This window comes from Diaphorina citri, unplaced genomic scaffold (assembly GCF_000475195.1).
Source record: "Diaphorina citri unplaced genomic scaffold, Diaci psyllid genome assembly version 1.1 scaffold151, whole genome shotgun sequence".
Classification (NCBI taxonomy): Eukaryota; Metazoa; Arthropoda; class Insecta; order Hemiptera; family Psyllidae; genus Diaphorina; species Diaphorina citri.
Window position 1 is genome coordinate 226,161 of NW_007377588.1, and position 21,151 is coordinate 247,311.

Below are 21,151 nucleotides of genomic sequence, written 5' to 3' on the forward strand. Positions count from 1 at the left end.
CCTCCTTTAATTAAGTATAAACATCAATAAAGTTTTATCGAAAAAGCGAAGTTTCTAGCTCTCTATCAAACCTATACAAAACTACACTTCCAATAAACATCAATAAAGTTTTATCGAAAAAGCGAAGTTTCTAGCTCTCTATCAAACCTATACAAAACTACACTTCCAAAGTGGTAGTAAAAGTTACAAGGGAACAAATATTATCAGACCACCTATTTTATTTTAATATAAACAAAGAGGTATAACATTTTTTATTAATAAAAAATAACATGAATACCTAGACCTACCTAGGTCTACGTACGCAAAAATATAAATATTTATAAGTATGTAATAAAAGAAATGTAGGTAGATATATCTAGGTACTTCAAATCTGTTTACGAATAAAAGGTAGATTTACGTATAGTGAGTATTCACTGATAAATCAAGAGAGGAGTATCTACGTATACATAGATTTACTATTAGCCGAGGAAATGGCCTGTACTACAAAAATAAATGGTTCTACAAAAGAACAAAGTACCAAATTTACCTTCTTCCATAAATAAGATAGGTAGATATATAGGTGGTACCTGTACCTACAGGGAAATGGCCTGTACTACAAAAGTAAATGGTTCCTTCTACAAAAGAACAAAGTACCAAATTTACCTTCTTCCATAAATAAGATAGGTAGATATATAGGTGGTACCTGTACCTACATAACTATGTACTATCTAGCTAGGCTCTTTTAATTTTCCAATAAGGATGTTCATCCCAAAGCTGTCTCACTGTTGAGTCCTCAAAATGTAGACAAGTGGGAGCCTGGTTGTTTTTGGCAACATTTAATGACGACAGAATACTCATTTGGGTCTTTTACGATGAATAAATGGCAACATTGTTTTAAATCTGAAACAAATGTAAGAAAAATAAATAATTATATTAATTAATTATTAGATAGGTAGGTAGGTAGGTACATACGTAGGTGTATTATAATTCTCCATAAGCTCTAAGCAAATTAAAATGGTTAGGTATTAGGTAGATTTAATTGATCAACCATACTTTTTTTACTAGGTAGGTAGGTAGTAGATATGAGTTTTTTCTCTCCTCCTCTTCTTCTTCTTCGTCTTGAGGGTTTCACTCTGGTGTTTCCACCGTGACAAAGGTATGTTTCTGGCACAGGTATCACATGTTTAATAATCTTCTTCTTCGTCTTGAGGGTTTCACTCTGGTGTTTCCACCGTGACAAAGGTATGTTTCTGGCACAGGTATCACATGTTTAATAATCAAAACATATAAATAGTCAAGATTTACGATTTACGAGATCATCCCACGTGGAACCGGATTAATTCTAGTGGAAGATTTAATCAAAACATTCCGATAAATAATCATCTTGTTAATCACCAGCTCCGAACACTTCCTAGAGAGAAAATATGGCTGGTGTGACCATCACACGACTGTCTATTACAAACATGCATTACGGAACACGAAAAATTGGGTAGAGAGGGATCGAAACTGAGACAAAATAAATTTAGGAGGCTATTGTATTCCCTTTGGTGTCGTCTGTCTGTCCCCATAGAAGGACTTATCCAAACCTGGTCAACCTATATATCAAATTAAAGTTCTTTTTACCAGGAACACGAAAATGGTGGTCATCTATCACAAATTTAGGGGGTCAATTTTTTCAAACAGGATCATTTCCTCCTTGAACTTAAGAGAAGGCTTTCCCACATCTATCAGTGGTGGTGCAAATTTTGTCCAGAGAACCAAAAAGAAAAAAAAAATGGTTTTTGGGGGATTTTTTTCACATTTTCTCACACAAATGAGTTCTGATCTTGAAATTTGTCACAATGACCTATGAGCTCAAAGCAAGAAAGTTTTAGATAACAATTCAGTTGTTAATTTGAGACCGGTTTTAGCATCATCTATGTTAAGCTATGCTGAGCAAGGCCAATAAATGGATGGGTGACTTATAGGAATACAGGGAGAATGGGCTTTAGTCTTGATTTTAAAGCATTACATGAAAGTAAAATCAAAAATCAAATCAATAATAATAAACTGAATATTAAAAAAATTAGGAAGGTACATAGGTACTGATTTTCTTTAACCACAATTCAATAAACTACAGACTAAAAAATTCCCGGAGGGACGGGCCCAGCTTGTTAACAAGTATTTTAGGAACCAATGTTGAGACATGAAAATTAGGCACACTCTGCACAACAGTAACAATAAGAACACATTGGAATTGGTCATAGGTACCAGATAAGTATGAGAAAAAAGAAAAACTTGTTGAATGGCCAACAAAATAAAAGACTTATGAAAAACACTAGGAACTACAAACTAAAAGAAATAGGGAGCCAGCCAATCATTACTAGCAACTAGGTAGGCATTACACGAGTTTCCAATGCAAAGGAAGTATAACCATCAGGCAGGGGCATTCAAGTGTAGTTATAAGGTGTTATCATTGGTAAGTAGGTATTGCCTACCTCAGAAGTTTGCTTTCCTTGGATTAGGTACTAAAACTTGTGAAAAGCTAAACTTTGAAACTTCATGAAGATTACCAAAATAATACAAAGTTCACTTACCTATGTATCAAACGTTAAGTTTAGTACCACAGAAATGGAAAATGGAAGACCCATTGAGCACAGGGCACAAAAGATACTAAAGACCGAAGTTCACTTCTCCAAAAAGTTCAAGCAGTCAAGTGAGAAGTGAGTCAAGCACCCAAGTGCCCAAATCACCCAATCCCCTATCCCAACCCAACTTTTTACGTTTTTAAAAATGAAGAATTTTTAAAATTTCCCGCGTGTCAAAAGATATAAAATAGTATTTTTAATATAGATACATTACCCTCCCCCTTCCTTCCCCTTATGGGGGCCCCTGACCAAACGAGTATGTACCATGCTGATGATCAATGTTCCCCAAAAGGAAATCAGCCTTGGAGCAAGTATTAGTTTTTTTTTTTTGCCAACAACTTCTTCATTCTTCAAGTTCGAGAGTAGTGTGTGTGTAGTTGTAAGTACGAGTATAGGTACCTACATTTATTTGTGAAGTCCCTATTAGAACAGTTTGATGTGCTACTACCCAAATTGGGATGTAATCAGTCCCACGGGAGAAATAATTGGAAAGCTCAGTTTCAAGAGGGCAGAGGTTGAAAAAAAAATCAAGAGAGAAATGCTTAATAGCCACCCTCCTACTCAACAGCAGGTTGCCTCATGGACAAAGGATACCAAATGATTTTGACAAGAAGATAATGAGAGAGAGGTAATGATGGGGGGGATGCTGATCAAGTTAGAATATTTTATGTTTTAAAACTTTGAGTACTCAATGAATTAGTTGGGTCCATAGATATGGTTTCTAATGATCCCTATCTATAGAGCCTCGGACAGTTGTCTGGACAATTTTCTTAACAGTATCTTCCCTGATATTGAATTTGTTACAAAAGTCTTTGAAGAAAGTAGTAATTGTACCTCTGGCTCCAATTAATAGTCCTATGACATCAATGTCAATAAGTCTGAGGTACTTACCTATATCGAGCTCTAGGCTGTATGGAAAAAGTGTGAAGACAGGTTCAATGTTCTACAAAACTCGGAATCTTCGAGATTTCGTTGAACAGAAAATTCCCTCTTCAGCTGCTCAAAGAAGAGATAGATACACATGCAAAAGTATATCGACCCATACCCATACTGCATGAGTATTTTCAAACTCGAAGCTTCAGATTGGTTATTCATGTTGCCTACCTCAGAAGTTTGCTTTCCTTGGATTAGGTACTACCTAAAACTTGTGAAAAGCTAAACTTTGAAACTTCATGAAAATTGCCAAAATAATACAAAGTTCACTTACCTATGTATCAAACGTTAAGTTCAGTAACACAGAAATGGAAAATGGAAGACCCATTGAGCACAGGGCACAAAAGATACTAAAGACCAAAGTTCACTTCTCCAAAAAGTTCAAGCAGTCAAGCACCCAAGTGCCCAAAAGTCAAAACCCAAATTACCCAATCCCAACCCAACTTTTTACGTTTTTAAAAATGAAGAATTTTTAAAATTTCCCGCGTGTCAAAAGATATAAAATAGTATTTTTAATATTAGGATTGGTGAAATGAGATGAGCGATAAAGAATGGAACTGTAAACGATTTGAAAGATGGGAACTTGGGAACCTAATATATATATAGGGTAGGAGCACCATAAACAGAAAGAGGTCTGGGTCTCGAGGTCATTATCTAATGGACCAAAGAATGGGAGGTATTACCTATAGGTATTTATTTAATAAATTTACGGGGATATCCCCATTTTTACAATGAGATAATAAATAATTAACTTAAGCTAAATACTTATAGTACAACTGAAGAGGATCTATTCAAAGCCAAATAACTAGGATAATTCCAACAATTTAGGTAGGTAAAAGTTAAACGTGTTACCGCTTTAACAATCAAATAGACCTATAGACTGCGAGAGTAAAGGGACTTTTCAGTCATGTCCTTAGTACTTAGTACCCAAGTACTAAGTACATCTTAGTACCCAAAAAAATTGCGTGCTTTTCCCCTCAAACATTAAAATGTTTTCAGCAAAATATAGGTGCAAACAGGTGAAAAATACGCACCACACAAACTGTTGTGACATTGCAAATATGTCACACTTATTAAGCCTGGTATTGTTTATCATACCGCCTCTATTACCTACCAGGTGGTTATAAATTTATGCAGATACCATTATCAGGATAGACATGCAAGGAGGGCACTGTCCTCCAAATATACATGGTATAAATATTAATGCAGTGGCGTGGGGTGAGAATTACAAAAGGGCAAGCTAGAAACTAGAAACAGATTTACAGTACAGTTACAGAGAAAGAGACCAGGATAGCTTGCTGAAATCAATCTGGGAAGCAGAGATATGTGGACCAAGAAGAAGAGGGTGACCCAGCCTCAGACGGAAAGACCAAATCCGGAAAGGCCTGGAATAGATCAATCTGAGAGAGAAAGATGCTGAGAACCGGACACATTGGAGGAATTGAAAAAGGCTTCTAGGCTTCAAATGACCCTGGGAGTAAGTTCTTCAATTTTTTCATCAGTTGGAATGAGTACAATTTCAATTCTGTGTGTTTTATTTTGAGTATTTTCTTTAAAACAAGACGAAGGGAACCGGTGCTTGTGATCCCCTGGCTCAGGGCCGTAAGTATACTTAGGGGGCGAGGAGGAAAGCTGCTCTCACCTCGAGCTTCATTTCCCTCCTTTTCTGTAGTCCGGACTCCGAAAATTTAGAACCAGAATCCTGGATACGGCCCCTGCCCTGACTTCTATATAGAAGACGCTACTGAATGAATGTAAATACAAAATACATAGATACGACCTATATGAAATATGAAAACTCTGTGCAGCGCAAACCTATTGAAACACCGATATGTGCAAGGGACAGGAAGGCATACAGGAAACTGGTGAACGTTTCCACAACTGTACTTCTGACTTGATGGATAGTTCTATTTGGCCATACTGCTGATAGTGCCATACATATCATCACAGCTGAGGTTTCCGTTTTAATTGTTGTGACTGTGTCCTTCTCCGTCAAAGTTGTTATTTAACATGCTATAGGTAACTATTACCTACCTCTGTCTGTGTGTTTACCTAAAGAATCTATTATTCATTCATTTCTTTTTTACCTATGTAGGTAGCTACATAGGACACAGGTATTTCGCGTGAAAAAAAAATATATAGGTAGATATCTATCTAGGTAACTATGAAGAACATCAAGTAGGTAAATGAATATAGGTACGGGAAGACCAACGATTTAGATTTTGTACCTTTATCTTCAAAGCTGGAAAAATAAAACTGTTGAGTACCAAGATAGACGCATCATAGACGGTATGCAGCAAAAGGGTCTGCTTAATACAATGGAAAGTGCGTTTGAAATAAGGACATTGCATAGTCTACATTATTTCCCTAATCTTTTGTACAAGAAAGAGCCAAAGACATAGCCTGATTTGACTTACAATCTATAACCAAGTCTCTGAGGTCTCACTGGATCCAATCATTTGAAATAAGGACATTGCATAGTCTACATTATTTTCCAAATCTTTTGTACAAGAAAGAGCCAAAGACATAGCCTGATTTGACTTACAATCTATAACCAAGTCTCTGAGGTCTCACTGGATCCAATCATAACTCTTAAGCAAAGTCTCCAATCTGGGCAAACATTTGTGGAGTAACAAATGTCCTCAACAAGGGGAGATTCACCCAATTATTGGGAATGCAAGTAGCCAATTTGGAACCAATCGCCCATGTCTGATGACACATTCCCATTTCAAATTTTGTAGATCGACAATTTCCGAATGATGTCAATCGTGGCGATTCTCCGAGTGGTGTCAGTATTACCTATTTGGTCATTAGTCAAACCCTTGAACAATTTCGGAGAAAATCTCTCATATCACTATGTAATCGGGATCGAACCCACACAACCCTTTTCTGTACACCAGACTACGGCCTTAGCCACTTCGATACAAAGACAGGCGATCAATGCCTAGACACCACGACACATGGGTACAGACTTCATTCTGAATGGTCTATACAGTGGTTATCCGACCATTGTTGGTAGGATCTATTGTAAACTAGAACCCAATGTGTACCACTGGTACCATGTTGAGAGAATAATAGCCTGGGTCACTAACACTACAGCCACCATCATAATATGGGCACTCTTATAGGAGATTAGTTTATACATATTACAATGGTATCCTCTAAGTACTGAGCAGGATCCAATCCTGCCAGTCTGTCTTGGTGTTCTAACCGTCTGACATCCCATCAATCAGTCTATTCAAATAACTCAAAGTTTAAGGTCTTATAAATGGGCAATAAAATGGATAATGAGCTCTAACAGTTGCTCAGATGACTCTGGTCAAAGTCAGACGATAAACCTCTGAGGTTTAGGATCTGGGTTCCCTCTAAACTTCTGATGTATTCCTTAACCCTTTGGCTGCGGTAGGTGAATGCTCTAAGTAGTCTAAGTGATGATTTTGTTTTGAGGTTCCCTCTAAACTTCTGATGTATTCCTTAACCCTTTGGCTGCGGTAGGTGAATGCTCTAAGTAGTCTAAGTGATGATTTTGTTTTGTTGCATCATGGAATTCTTTGTAGATAACTTATCCTCCTATATTTAATTCATTCAGAGTCAAAGCTTTACCTATCTCTTAAAGACATATATGGATATAAAGTCTGTTTTGGAAATAAATAAGATACGTAGGTAGGTACGAGTATGTAAATAGAATTTTCACCAATAATTATTTTTGATAAGAAAGTTCATTGGAGTCAATAGACTATCCATCGAAGATTGCCCACTATCGAAGTATCTTCAGTTATTATTTTATGTCTATCTATTGACGAAAGAAGCTAAAAAACTTAAAAGCAATGAAGCCACTGAATTGTTTTTAATTAATCACTAAACCTAAATCAAATCTCTTTTAGATTTTAAAGTCTGTTATTTACTTTAATGGATAGGTACTTCTTACTTATCTCAATGGTTGTCACACATCTTGAAGAAGAATAACCAGAAGAAAATATAACAAAGTTAGGTATATACGAGACAAAGCGCGTCAAATGCTGCAACTTACGAGTCAGAGCAAGTGTGAAACCCGTAATAGCTTAACAAGATTACACAAGACCATAAAACCTCAAGCACATCATCAAGATGTGTTGAACTGTTGAACAGGCCCCCAGTCCATAACTCTGATATGTGTTTCCTATCCAGGATTATTATGGAAGAATAAATGCCCAACGTAGAGAAGTGTAGCGAATTCTCTCAATAGTGGGTGGCCTAACGTCACAATTTTGGCCAAAAGCTGCATTTATTCAGGAAAGCACCAAATTTGGTATGGACCTTCATTGGGCTATCAGGATAGGAGGGCACTGTCCTCCAAATATACATGATATAAATATTAATGCAGTGGCGTGGGGTGAGAATTACAAAAGGGCAAGCTAGAAACTAGAAACAGATTTACAGTACAGTTACAGAGAAAGAGACCAGGATAGCTTGCTGAAATCAATCTTCAATCTGGGAAGCAGAGATGTCTGGACCAAGAAGAAGAGGGTGATCCAACCTCAGATGGAATAACCAAATCCGGAAAGGCCTGGAATAGATCAATCTGAGAGAGAAAGATGCTGAGAACAGGACACATTGGAGGAATTGAAAAAGGCTTCTAGGCTTCAAATGACCCTGGAAGTAAGTTCTTCAAAATTTTTGTGAATTTGAATGAGTACAATTTCAATTCTGTGTGTTTTATTTTGAGTATTTTCTTTAAAACAAGACGAAGGGAACCGGTGCTTGTGATCCCCTGGTTTATCTTGCAGAGGAGACTTTATTACATAAGGCAATTGCAATTTATTGACCCAAGCATCGCTATTGTGCGTGCTTTATTAAACTTTCGTACTTAGGGGGCGAGGAGGAAAGCTGCTCTCACCTCGAGCTTCATTTCCCTCCTTTTCTGTAGTCCGGACTCCGAAAATTTAGAACCAGAATCCTGGATACGGCCCCTGCCCTGACTTCTATATAGAAGACGCCACTGAATGAATGTAAATACAAAATACATAGATACGACCTATATGAAATATGAAAACTCTGTGCAGCGCAAACCTATTGAAACACCGATATGTGCAAGGGACAGGAAGGCATACAGGAAACTGGTGAACGTTTCCACAACTGTACTTCTGACTTGATGGATAGTTCTATTTGGCCATACTGCTGATAGTGCCATACATATCATCACAGCTGAGGTTTCCGTTTTAATTGTTGTGACTGTGTCCTTCTCCGTCAAAGTTGTTATTTAACATGCTATAGGTAACTATTACCTACCTCTGTCTGTGTGTTTACCTAAAGAATCTATTATTCATTCATTTCTTTTTTACCTATGTAGGTAGCTACATAGGACACAGGTATTTCGCGTGAAAAAAAAATATATAGGTAGATATCTATCTAGGTAACTATGAAGAACATCAAGTAGGTAAATGAATATAGGTACGGGAAGACCAACGATTATTAAACTTTTGACCCTTGTCAGATAAAACTTTACGTAGGATTTCGTTTCAAAATATTTATTTGGGTCTCCTGTTGGGACATAGATCATGACACATAAATTAACCTAGAATTTTTGTCAGCTTAACAACTACGATAGATTATAGCACTATGTCTCATTGTAGAGGCTCATTTTATTATTGAAAGTGTTTGAGATGAGAAAAAACCAGCATAAGGCACTTTGTTAATTAATTTTAGACAGGAAATTTGATTGACTAACCATTGGGTATGTCAAAGACTTCCAATACCTATGAGGTAGAACCTGTCGGGGTTCTAAATATATCCCAGGAATCCTGGAAATGGCTGATTTCCACTCTTGGGATGGTATCCCATCATCTGTATTACCTACCACCATTGTACAGTACTTCCATCAAATAGATACAGAATTCTACCAGGAACTGAAGGTCCTTTTACTTTGTTCGTATTATTGATTCAATTAGTTCCGTGATGAACTTAAAATCTTCAATCTATGCTATACAATCAGAGCATTCTCTGCAGGTGTAATATCCAAAGGTGGTATTATTCTTATATTAATATCAAACTAGGAACAGAGTAGTATGCCAGGCCAAGTTCCAGTTGTGCAGACCGTTCCCATTTTTGATATTTTTGGGGGTAAATGCTTGAGAAGCTAGGTAAAACAAATAAAGGTTCACCACACTACAACAGTGTCACTACAGCTATGTGGCTATTACTTATCCATGGCAAAGTTGTAGAAAACGTGTAATACCTACTCTGATTGTTTCAAGTAGGTACTTGAACGATGATGACATTACTTGACCGCTTTTTCTATACTTTGTGTTTTCGTAGTTGGAGGGGTAAATGCTTGAGAAGCTAGGTAAAACTAATAAAGGTTCACCACACTACAGCAGTGTCACTACAGCTATGTGGCTATTACTTATCCATGGCAAAGTTGTAGAAAACGTGTAATACCTACCTACTCTGATTGTTTCAAGTAGGTACTTGAACGATGATGACATTACTTGACCGCTTTTTCTATACTTTGTGTTTTCGTAGTTGGACTACATCTTCCTCTAACTTTTGTTCAGAAAAGTGCCTGTGGCAAAGAGGTATACAACTTATTGTTTCTAGTAGGTAAGGCTAAGGAATCTTATCATTCTCTTATATTGCTATAGTTCTATTATTTAATTATTGTAAAGTTAATTACTTGAAACTATTTCCGCGTTACTTTATCTTATTACTTTTTCGAGTCACAGAATTCTTTCACAGCTTTTTTCCTGTAGTTTACATGCGGAGGTCACTAAGCAAGATGTTTATTTTCATACCGTAATAATTAGGTTATTATGGCGCGGTAATTAGGTTATTGTATTGTTGAAATGAGACAATAGTTTTATTTTCTAGTACCGAGGGTAGATGACCTGATTTGTACCATGAGCTACTCACCTAGTGTGACTTCAGACTTGGGTAGCAGCACTTCACCGATATTTACAATGCGAGCGCCATCCGACTGCAAGTTCCCCTCCTCATCATACTTGGCAACAATGCCTTTAATGGCCTCTCGTATCAAACACCCCGCCTCGATTTTCCTTCTCGATATTTCCAGCACAGTTTCGCAACATCGCATAGACTTGCCTTCTTCAGATAGAAGTTCAAAGTAGCCAGGGTAATTTTCAGGGATGTCAATCCTAGATCCGACTCCCACAAATCTTCGCCCCTCTTTCAACTTGACAGCTTGAGCTATTATCTTTTGCCGTTTACCGGCTGATACAAGCAATACTGTCGACTGTAATCCAGGACTAGGTAACGTAGGTACACCAAGGTTTCCATATTGACCTTTGATTATTTTCACAACGGTAGGTAGACTGTTTTTGGACACAAATTCTCGGAGGTATTGCCCTTCGTCTGACCATTTGGCAGTGGCTAATAAGATCTGCCCATCAGTGGCCATTTAGGATGTCCTCATAATCTGAAACAGAAGAAAATAAAATGCTGCTTTAGATGAGATTGTTACGCTGGTATCCGAGGCAGAGTGAAATATGGTATGGTAAGACAGATGACAGGTTATCTCGTATAAAAATACCCATCGTACTATTCGATACGGTAAATAAAATTTAACATGCAGTGCACATCTTGAAGAAGAATAACCAGAAGAAAATATAACAAAGTAGGTATATACGAGACAAAGCGCGTCAAATGCTGCAACTTACATAAAAAGTTCAGAGCAAGTGTGAAACCCGTAATAGCTTAACAAGATTACACAAGACCATAAAACCTCAAGCACATCATCAAGATGTGTTGAACAGGCCCCAAGTCCATAACTCTGATATGTGTTTCCTATCCAGGATTATTATGGAAGAAGAAATGCCCAACGTAGAGAAGTGTAGCGAATTCTCTCAATAAAACATATAGACATGCCAAGAGAGTGTTGAAAAGAAGTGCACAAAATACGAGGAAGTTAGACAAAAGCACAACACCTCACGCCTGAAAACGGTTTATGTGTACCTACTGACAAATAAATACTAATAGTATACCAGTCTAAATATTATGTAGGTAATTCACATAACAAAACATAGAAAGCTCTTTCTATAGCACCTTGTCCTTATAAGTTCTGACTACCGGAAAGCAGAAGTTGGTGTTAACTACCCACAAATTTGACTAGATAAAGTATAAAATCAATTCAGATTGCATACCCACCTCACAGCTATGACTAGTTAGTGTTACAAATTAGAATAGGTATAAGAAACGAAATGAAAATATTTATCAATCTATTTAGGCCGAAATAATCTCCAAAAAATAAACCAAAACTGTGAAATCCTGTAGCCGTTCATAAAAAACTCTAGTTTGAAAGTATTTATTGTGATATCATCCTCTTCCATAATTTGTTCACAGAAACTGTGACCGAGTTATTTCGATTGTTATTATTTTATTTGGGAATTTCTTGATAAAATAATTGTTTGTTTTTCCTCTTCCTTGGTTGCTTCTTATTTAAACTACTTGGATTTTGATATTGAGATTTCTCCAAATAATATCTTAGGTGTATCAGTTCTACCTTGTCTAATAGTAGACTATCTCTAGTATTAAGGTCACATTGGGTTTCCCATTTCTTTTCTATGCACTTGTTCTTCTTTGGTATAGCTTCTTTCTTTGGCACTTGATATCATCTCTTAGCATTAGGAGAAGAAAAGAAATATAATTAGGTAGGTATTATTTTGTGATGTTATTATTTACATTTGTTACCTACAGAATAGAATGCCCATGTTTTTCATGTTCATTGGTAGAATCATTGCTTATAATCCTTTCTTCTCCGAATGTTCTCCTTGTTAATATCATGATACCCGGGCATTAAATTTCTATTTTTTATCTCACTTCCTATTCGTTCTAATTTAAAGAACAAAGTGTGTGGGAAGTTTGGGAGACTAAAAAGTGAAAGTATTCTCAAGTTCAAGCAAAAACTGAACCAAAATTTCTACAATAAAAGTAGAATGTAGAATAATGACGTATTAATAAAAACGTATAAAGTTCCTATTTTAGGATCTTTAAATTCTAAATCGAAAGTCACAGCTTTTTCCAACGTCTTTATTTATGTAACTATATTACTATACTTATTTTCCACACTGTAGTTCGGATCAAACGTACGTAGGTAAGTAGATACTTACATATCTACAGGCTACAAAGAGGGAAGGAAAAAAAAATACAATAACAAAAAATCTTTTCTTTTTTGTCCAATTTGCCAGGCAGGTAAATACCAAACTATGAGAGTCAATTGTAGATTTGTAGCCTTTTAAGGAATCGTAATTGACTTGTTGAATACATAGGTAGGTATCGACAACAATCAGTAGTAAGATATTATAGCAAAACATGTGGTGTTACTACATTGCAAAAAATTCCAAGGACTGAGGGAGGGGGGGAAGGGGTATGAAGGGGCCAAGGTACAAAGGATGTTCGATATATTTAGAAGGTCTTGAAATAAATTTCTTCCCTCCTCCTTCTCCTTCCCCCCTCCTCCTCTCTTTTCCTTTCTTTCTTTCTTTCTCTCTCTCTCTCTCTCTCTCTCTCTCTCTCTCTCTCTCTCAATAGCTCAATATTGAAGGAAATTCAGCTAAAAATCGAACAAAATAAATATGTTGGCTTCAGCGAACATTGCTATTGATCCCACAATCCATTTCACTCCCACGTAAGTCCAAGCCTGTGCAGAACTTTAGAGGTACGTAGTTAGGTGTACCTACTATAATAACCCACTGCCCTTGACAAATTCATAGTCGTAATACCTATACCTACTTTTTCATGTAATTAATTTAATTAAAGGTAAGTACAGAGGTAAGAGCAGGTATACCTACTCTTGTACTGTGGACCTTGATGTCAAATCGACACAAAATTGAACCAAAACAATACATTACTCTAATAGGTAAGTACCTACTTACGAGTATACTATTTATACCTACCTAGTTTGCTACTGATTTTGGAAATGTTTTGTTGAATGCAGACAAAACGTGCGAGCTAGGATCTTAATAGGAAAGTATGAGGTGATAATACTAACTCGAACTTCAAACTAAATAGGTAGGTATTAGGTACGATTGTTTTCAGGTGAAATAGTGAGTGCCAGTTGTTCAGACTTTCAGAGTAATTACAGGAACTTAACAGTTGTTACTTCTATAAAGTACAGCAATAGGTATTCTTGAAGGAAATTCAGCTAAAAATCGAACAAAATAAATATGTTGGCTTCAGCGAGCATTGCTATTGATCCCATGAATCCATTTCACTCCCACGTAAGTCCAAGCCTGTGCAGAACTTTAGAGGTACGTAGTTAGGTGTACCTACTATCATAACATTCATAACCCACTGCCCTTGACAAATTCATAGTCGTAAGTATACCTACTTTTTCATGTAATTAATTTAATTAAAGGTAAGTACAGAGGTAAGAGCAGGTACCTACTCCTGTACTGTCGACCTTGATGTCAAATCGACACAAAATTGAACCAAAACAATACATTACTCTAATAGGTACTTACCTACTTACGAGTTGCTACTGATTTTGGAAATGTTTTGTTAAATGCAGACAAAACGTGCGAGCTAGGATCTTAGAAAAGAATGAAGTGCTACTAACTCGAACTAAATAGGTACGATTGTTTGCAGGTGAAATAATGAGTGCCAATTCTTCAGACTTTCAGAGTAATTACAGGGACTTGAAATTTGTTGCTTGTATAAAGTACAGCAATAGGTATCCCTTGGGCCAGCCACTCACTATCAGGTAGACCTGACAGGTACGGCTGAAAAGGTCCGATTGTTAGGTCTACCTGATGAGCACACACACTATCAGCTAGACCTGACACCTGATCAGGTCTAATAGTGAGTGGCTGGTCTTACAAGAAGTGGGCACTGCAATGTTGAATGCACACCCATCAGACGATTAGACCAACAAATTGTCCACACGCGTAATAAGTTAATAACAGATCATAATTTATGTTTTCCGACGACGTCAGTCATGGAAGATGAAATTAATGCGACATTGAGAACTATTTATACCGCCCATTTAATTACCAACAGGAGTACCCTGATTGAGTATACCAACGCGATGAGTAGCTTAAAGAAAAATAGCAAAATACTCATGAAGAATAGCAACATTGGAATCACAAGAATACACAATACCGCTGTGCGTCCAAATACCGTTAAAGCACCCTGATTGAGTATACCAACGCGATGAGTAGCTTCAAGAAAAATAGCAAAATACCCATGAAGAATACCAACATTGGAATCACAAGAATACACAATACCGCTGTGCGTCCAAATACCGTTAAAGTACACAATCTACACATACACTCTGTTGACTCTATTAAAAAAACTAATTAAAATTTTTACTGTTGGTTTGATTGTGTTTGTCTATGGCACACTCAGCATGCCTATATGAGTCACTGAAGATGCTTAATTTCAGCAGTATACTGAAACCAGCTTAGCTTCTTCGAATGCCGAGAACAGAGAATGCTTACTATTACACATCAAATGAACATCAAAGACATGCCAACATACACATGTGTAACAACCGAGAGCAGATAAAACAGATAGAAGCTAATATTGGTATCAGGGCCGTATCCAGGATTGTGTTCTAAAAGCGATGTACCGGGGGGTGGGGTGAATGCTCCAAGTTTTCCCAGTCTGGCCTACAGTAAAGGAGAAAAATTAACCTCGAGGGTGGGGCCCGGGCACCCCCCTGAATACGGCCCTAATTGGTAGGTATAGTAATTTTCAGCTCGTTTGAAGGTTTGAACAATAGGTAGATTAATTTTGGGCACGAGACTCAGAAATGTGGAACTTGCCTCCAATCTCCAATGCCTCCTGTCTCTATAGGTTATATACAGGACAAATACATACAGGACAAACCCGTGCATTTTGAACTCAAATGACTCCTAACAGTCCTAATAACCAGATTGGTTTTCAGTTTTGAACCACGGAATTTATTTTGTCTTATGGATCTGACAACTGACATACTGCCACGAAGACAATACATTTAATTTACTTCAACTTGGAAGAGCTTTTGTGATTTGATTTGTCAGCGGTTGGGAAAAGTCTGAAATGTCTCCACGGAATTCCTTTTCGTCCGGCGTATTATTGTTTCGGTTTGGTCTTGAAATGTTGTTGTCTTTTTTTCTTTATAAAAGTTCCTCTTGTAAATTGTTACATGAGCAATTAACATGATGGGCAAAAATATTATCGATACTGATACTCGAAAGTTGTGCAACTGTGTTTTGAAAGATAAGATGAAAACACGACTTAGTACGTTTAGCAATATAGAGGTAAGGAGCTACTAGTTACAGTAAATCAGTGGTGTTAGCTCAGCAACAACTCGCGCGTTGGGCTCGAATCCTCGAATTGACAATTTTATTGTGGTCTAAAAGTACCTACTCGAGTACCTATGAACCTTTAGCTTAACTCCATTTACAAAAAGCCCATTCAAAGGCTTAGGTGTAGGGGCAAACAGTCCTAAAGGATGGGTTAAGCTTCTACGAATCTACCTATGAACCTCCTTAAAATTTGGATCCTTGTTATTCCTTCAAAACAAAAGTGCACTGACCCACAACTTCTGGAGCAACGATACTTTCCAAGATTCCAAGTCATTCTAAACGACCAATGTCATTCTCGAAAAAGAAGGGAACAAGAAAAAAAAAAAAAAAAAAAAAAAAAGACATATGGATATCAAGCTGTTTTGGAAATAAATAAGATACATAGGTAGGTATGTAAATAGAAGTTTCATCAATAATTATTTTAGATAAGAAAGTTCATTAGAGTCAGTAGACTATCCATCGAAGATTGCCCACTATCGAAGTATCTTCAGTTATTTATGTCTATCTATTGACGAAAGAAGCTAAAAAACTTAAAAGCAATGAAGCCACTGAATTATTTTTAATTAATAACTAAACCTAAATCAAATCTCTTTTAGATTTTAAAGTCTGTTATTTACTTTAATGGATAGGTACTTCTTACTTATCTCAATGGTTGTCATTATAGGTTTATCTTTAGAGTTTTGTTTTGGATCATTAAAGTAGCATTAGAAGTTTTACTTGGTTTAGGCGGCACGTGTAACCGGTGCATGCAGAAAGATGATGTTTCATAAGACAAAGGTGATTTTGGTACCTACATAATTGAATTCATTTGATGGGCCCCAAAATGCAAGATAGTCTAAAAACATGATCCAAAAAGCCCCCAAGTTTCTAGATGATTTTGATTGTTTGAGGCAGACATTGTGCGTTACAGATAAAAGGAAAAAACAATAATAAAATAGAAGTAGAAAATACTCACATGGCTAAAACTCACAAGTACAGCGTCCCAATCCTCTTATGTCCCGCAAGTGACAGCTTGTGAGAAGACGTTCTGTGTACGCCAGGCTCCAACTTGACAGGCTTGGGCAATATTTCACCCCACACTAGATTTGTAAGAGATCTTGGTCGGCTCAGTTTCCTGGATCGTTTCTCTGGTAACTTTACTCCTGTGCCCGAGGAGTCACCAGATGTTCTCCCTCCAGAGTTACTCGAATCCAAAGTTCCATCTAGTTCCATAGCTTGTTGAAGATTCGTCAAAGATTTATAACGAATGTTGAACAGAGGAGAACCCGCTTTTCCGACTTGCTCTTTTAGTGGTGACGAACTTTTATGTCGCAATAATCTTGATTTTTGGTTATTCGTATTTTTAACATATAACTTTAATCCCTCTTTTTGAGAATTTTCATCTACTATTTTTGGTTCTCTACTTGTTTTTGATCTACGTGTCCTCTTCTCAGCTTTTACTAAAGGTATTTGCAATTTCTTCGTTGGTATTGTTTCTATAGGGGGTGGCTCTGGTTTATCACTATTGGTTAAGTCTACTTGAGCATTATGGCAGTCTGTACTATTATTATGATTATTACTACTACTATTCGTTTTCAGTTCTCCAGCACTAGAATGTGTTCTAGATATGTTGGACTCTAAGACGCGACTATCACTTTCATTGCTGAATGGAGACTTCATAGTTTTAGGTAATGGAGCGAATCCTCGCACATAATCATAGATTTGATCAATTTCATCATAATCATCTGGAAGTGGCGAGTGATCTTTGTGATAGAACTGAGACTTGGATGGTAGACATGCTGCGTCACTTGATACACTTCGTCTTAAGAAATATCCACCCTTTGAGAAGCTTTTCAGTGCTTTTGGATCCCCGAGTTTTCCTTCCAAAACATTTGCCTTATCACCGAATTCTTCAAGTAAGCTTTCACATTTTATGACTAACCTTTTGAATTCTTTAGAGTCCTTGATTTGTTCCTTATTTTTAACTTTAACAAGTTTGAGAGCAGCTGACAGAGGTAATAAAGTTAAGACACTGGAATCTTTCTGTAGAGGTAACGCAAATATGTGTTCTTCTTCATACGTTGATAGAAGACGTAGTTCTGGCACGAAATGGTTAGCACTTTTCAAGCCTCGTGGAGGAGGTCCATGAACTAATCTTACAGTGATCGGCATTCTTTTATTGAGCAAATTCTTGGCTGAATGGACTCCACTAATATTGTCTTCCTTTGCTAATATGCTAAACTTTCCCTTCTGCTCAATACCAAGGAGTACCATGTCGTTAGATTCATCTATACATTTTAAATATCGACTTTTGCCTGAAACAAATTAAAACAAAGAAACCATTGTTAGCATTGCTATAAAACTGGGATGTAGGTACATACCTATGCTATGAATCTATGAATGTCCATAAAAAAGAAGAAGATGAAGAAGAAGAAGAGAGTCTATGTGTATCAACAGCAAAAAACAAAGAACATTAACTTCCTATGGTCGTATCAATAGAACATTGAAGTTTAATTTAAAACTCTAGCAGGTATGTACATAGTACATACCTATGCTATGAATCTATGAATGTCCATAAAAAAGAAGAAGATGAAGAAGAAGAGAGTCTATGTCTATGTGTATCAACAGCAAAAAACAAAGAACATTAACTTCCTATGGTCGTATCAATAGAACATTGAAGTTTAATTTAAAACTCTAGAGTTGCTTCTTATTTAAACTACTTGGATTTTGATATTGAGATTTCTCCAACTAATATCTTAGGTGTATCAGTTCTACCTTGTCTAATAGTAGACTATCTCTGGTATTAAGGTCACATTGGGTTTCCCATTTCTTTTCTATGCATTTGTTCTTCTTTGGTATAGTTAGGCACTTGATATCATCTCTTAGCATTAGGAGAAGAAAAGAAATATAATTAGGTATTATTTTGTGATGTTATTATTTACATTAGTTACCTACAGAATAGAATGCCCATGTTTTTCATGTTCATTGGTAGAATCATTGCTTATAATCCTTTCTTCTCCGAATGTTCTCCTTGTTAATATCATGATACCCGGGCATTAAATTTCTATTTTTTATCTCACTTCCTATTCGTTCTAATTTAAAGAACAAAGTGTGTGGGAAGTTTGGGAGACTAAAAAGTGAAAGTATTCTCAAGTTCAAGCAAAAACTGAACCAAAATTTCTACAATAAAAGTAGAATGAAGAATGATGACGTATTAATAAAATTAAACGTATAAAGTTCCTATTTTAGAATCTTTAAATTCTAAATCGAAAGTCACAGCTTTTTCCAACGTCTTTATTTATGTAACTATATTACTATACTTATTTTCCACACTGTAGTTCGGATCAAACGTACGTAGGTAAGTAGATACTTACATATCTACAGGCTACAAAGAGGGAAGGAAAAAAAAATACAATAACAAAAAATCTTTTCTTTTTTGTCCAATTTGCCAGGCAGGTAAATACCAAACTATGAGAGTCAATTGTAGATTTGTAGCCTTTTAAGGAATCGTAATTGACTTGTTGAATACATAGGTAGGTATCGACAACAATCAGTAGTAAGATATTATAGCAAAACATGTGGTGTTACTACATTGCAAAAAATTCCAAGGACTGTTGAGTGCAGGAAACAGTTTCTTGGTCATAAAACTGAAAATACAATGCTCTGATTAGTCTGCTGAGCTTGGGTTCAATGTGGGTCTTATTGTTCTCAATATAGTCTGCTGCATGTTCTCAGCCATGTAGCTTTCAATAGTCAATAGTTCAACGATGTGATCGATTTCTGAACATCGGCTGATCAATTTATGATCGCCTTACCAATAGTCGTAACTTAAACCAGGTACTTGCATTCCTACCTATAAATCAAGATGGGGATACTCTACATAGAACCTGCACATTGCTCGGTATCAAATAAAAGGAGATGGAAATTCACCGAGTAATGAAGGCGTTCCTAGCTCTTGCATTTCTGCAATAACAAAAGTCAAGAGGAAGCATGAGAATAGACAGAATCAGAAACATTGAGTAGGTTTCGTATGATTCCTCCAATCCCCATAGATCACCTGGTGAAGTTAGAAAACATTGTTCTCTGGTTCAGGACTAGATCCAAAACATGAAACATCAAGAGACCAGAGACCCCAATGATTACTGATGAAGTTGATGACTTTATTGTCTCTGTCCTAGAACTCTTAGCCGATCGTCATTAATCCACACAAATCGCCTCCAGGCAAAGCGGTGTATTGAATCGCTCAATCACTTCATTGATAGTTTATTGTGAATACCTCGCAGAAAAACATTATTGTTATTTATTCAACTTTTATGTTAAACACTCGACCGGTACCGGGCTCCTATCATTACAGGATTATTTTTATTGACATTTATCTTGCAGAGGAGACTTTATTACATAAGGCAATTGCAATTTATTGACCCAAGGAAAACATTATTGTTATTTATTCAACTTTTATGTTAAACACTCGACCGGTACCGGACTCCTATCATTACAGGATTATTTTTATTGACACCGTAAGTGGGGGATAGATTGCCCAACATTTAAGCATTTTTTTCTTTAATCAGTCACAACTTTTTTATTATTTAACATATTTAAGAGTGGATTATTTTATATTGTAGCCAAAGGGATGTATTTCTAAGACTGATATGTACTTTAACCTGATCCTTTATTTTTCTACGATTTTTTTTTTACATAAAGTCATGGGCAAAGTAACCTCATAGCTGGGGTTACTTTGCCCCATGTATGATAGGACATTGTAAAAGTGAGTTTTATTCGTTTTTGAGAAAAGATACCCGTTTGGAAACACCTGTAATGAAAAGAAGGGGAAAAAATCATACAGACCAAAAAAAATTTCGTCAAACAAAGTAATTTTAAGTGTATTTTTTCAATGGAAAAAAGGGAACGAAAAAAGTAAAGAGGAAGTAGAAATTTTCAGACACAATTTTTCACAAAAAAAACAATCAACCACTTTTTCTGAAATTTACGAGAACTGAGCGTACAAATTCAAATTTTTGCACCTCACACGGGTCCGACATAATGTAAACAAGAAAAATCCCCCCCAAAAAAATCTTTTTTGTTCAAAATAAATTCGTGAGATGGCGCCACATTTTATATTCAATGATGGGAAAAGTTACCCCTATATGGGCAATCTATCCCCCTACGACGGTATTTTTTTATTTATGTCTGCACTTGCAAGTAAAAATTTCAGTCTTAAATCGGTTGGTAGAAACCCCCTTTTGTATTACACAAATGAACATCAAAGACATGCCAACATACACATATGTAACAACCGAGAGCAGGTAAAACAGATAGAAGATAATATTGGTGTCAGGGCCGTATCCAGGATTG

At 36.4% G+C, this 21,151-nt stretch overlaps 2 protein-coding genes across 3 annotated transcripts in view; both read right to left on the reverse strand.

Moving 5' to 3' along the window:
• On the reverse strand, nt 1-18,134 carry LOC103505107. 2 transcript variants are annotated; one of them, XR_541156.2, is made up of 4 exons: nt 16,776-18,134; nt 689-879; nt 148-572; nt 1-71 (listed from the first exon to the last, which is right to left on the reverse strand). XR_541156.2 is itself a non-coding variant. In XM_008469416.2 (2 exons), the coding sequence occupies exon 1, from the start codon at nt 18,071-18,073 to the stop codon at nt 16,787-16,789; it is 1,287 nt and encodes a 428-aa protein (XP_008467638.1). In that variant the 5' UTR covers nt 18,074-18,134; the 3' UTR covers nt 622-879; nt 16,776-16,786. The 2 variants fall into 2 exon arrangements, 1 of the variants encoding a protein (XP_008467638.1); XM_008469416.2 differs by lacking the exons at nt 1-71; nt 148-572 and having other exon boundaries at nt 622-879.
• Nucleotides 10,420-21,151, reverse strand: part of LOC113465720 — a 17,733-nt gene continuing 7,001 nt past the window's right edge. The window contains exon 2 of the mRNA XM_026820487.1: nt 10,420-10,950. Within this exon, the coding sequence (XP_026676288.1) occupies nt 10,420-10,932 (513 nt within the window). The 5' untranslated portion in view covers nt 10,933-10,950. The remainder of the gene's footprint in view (nt 10,951-21,151) is intronic.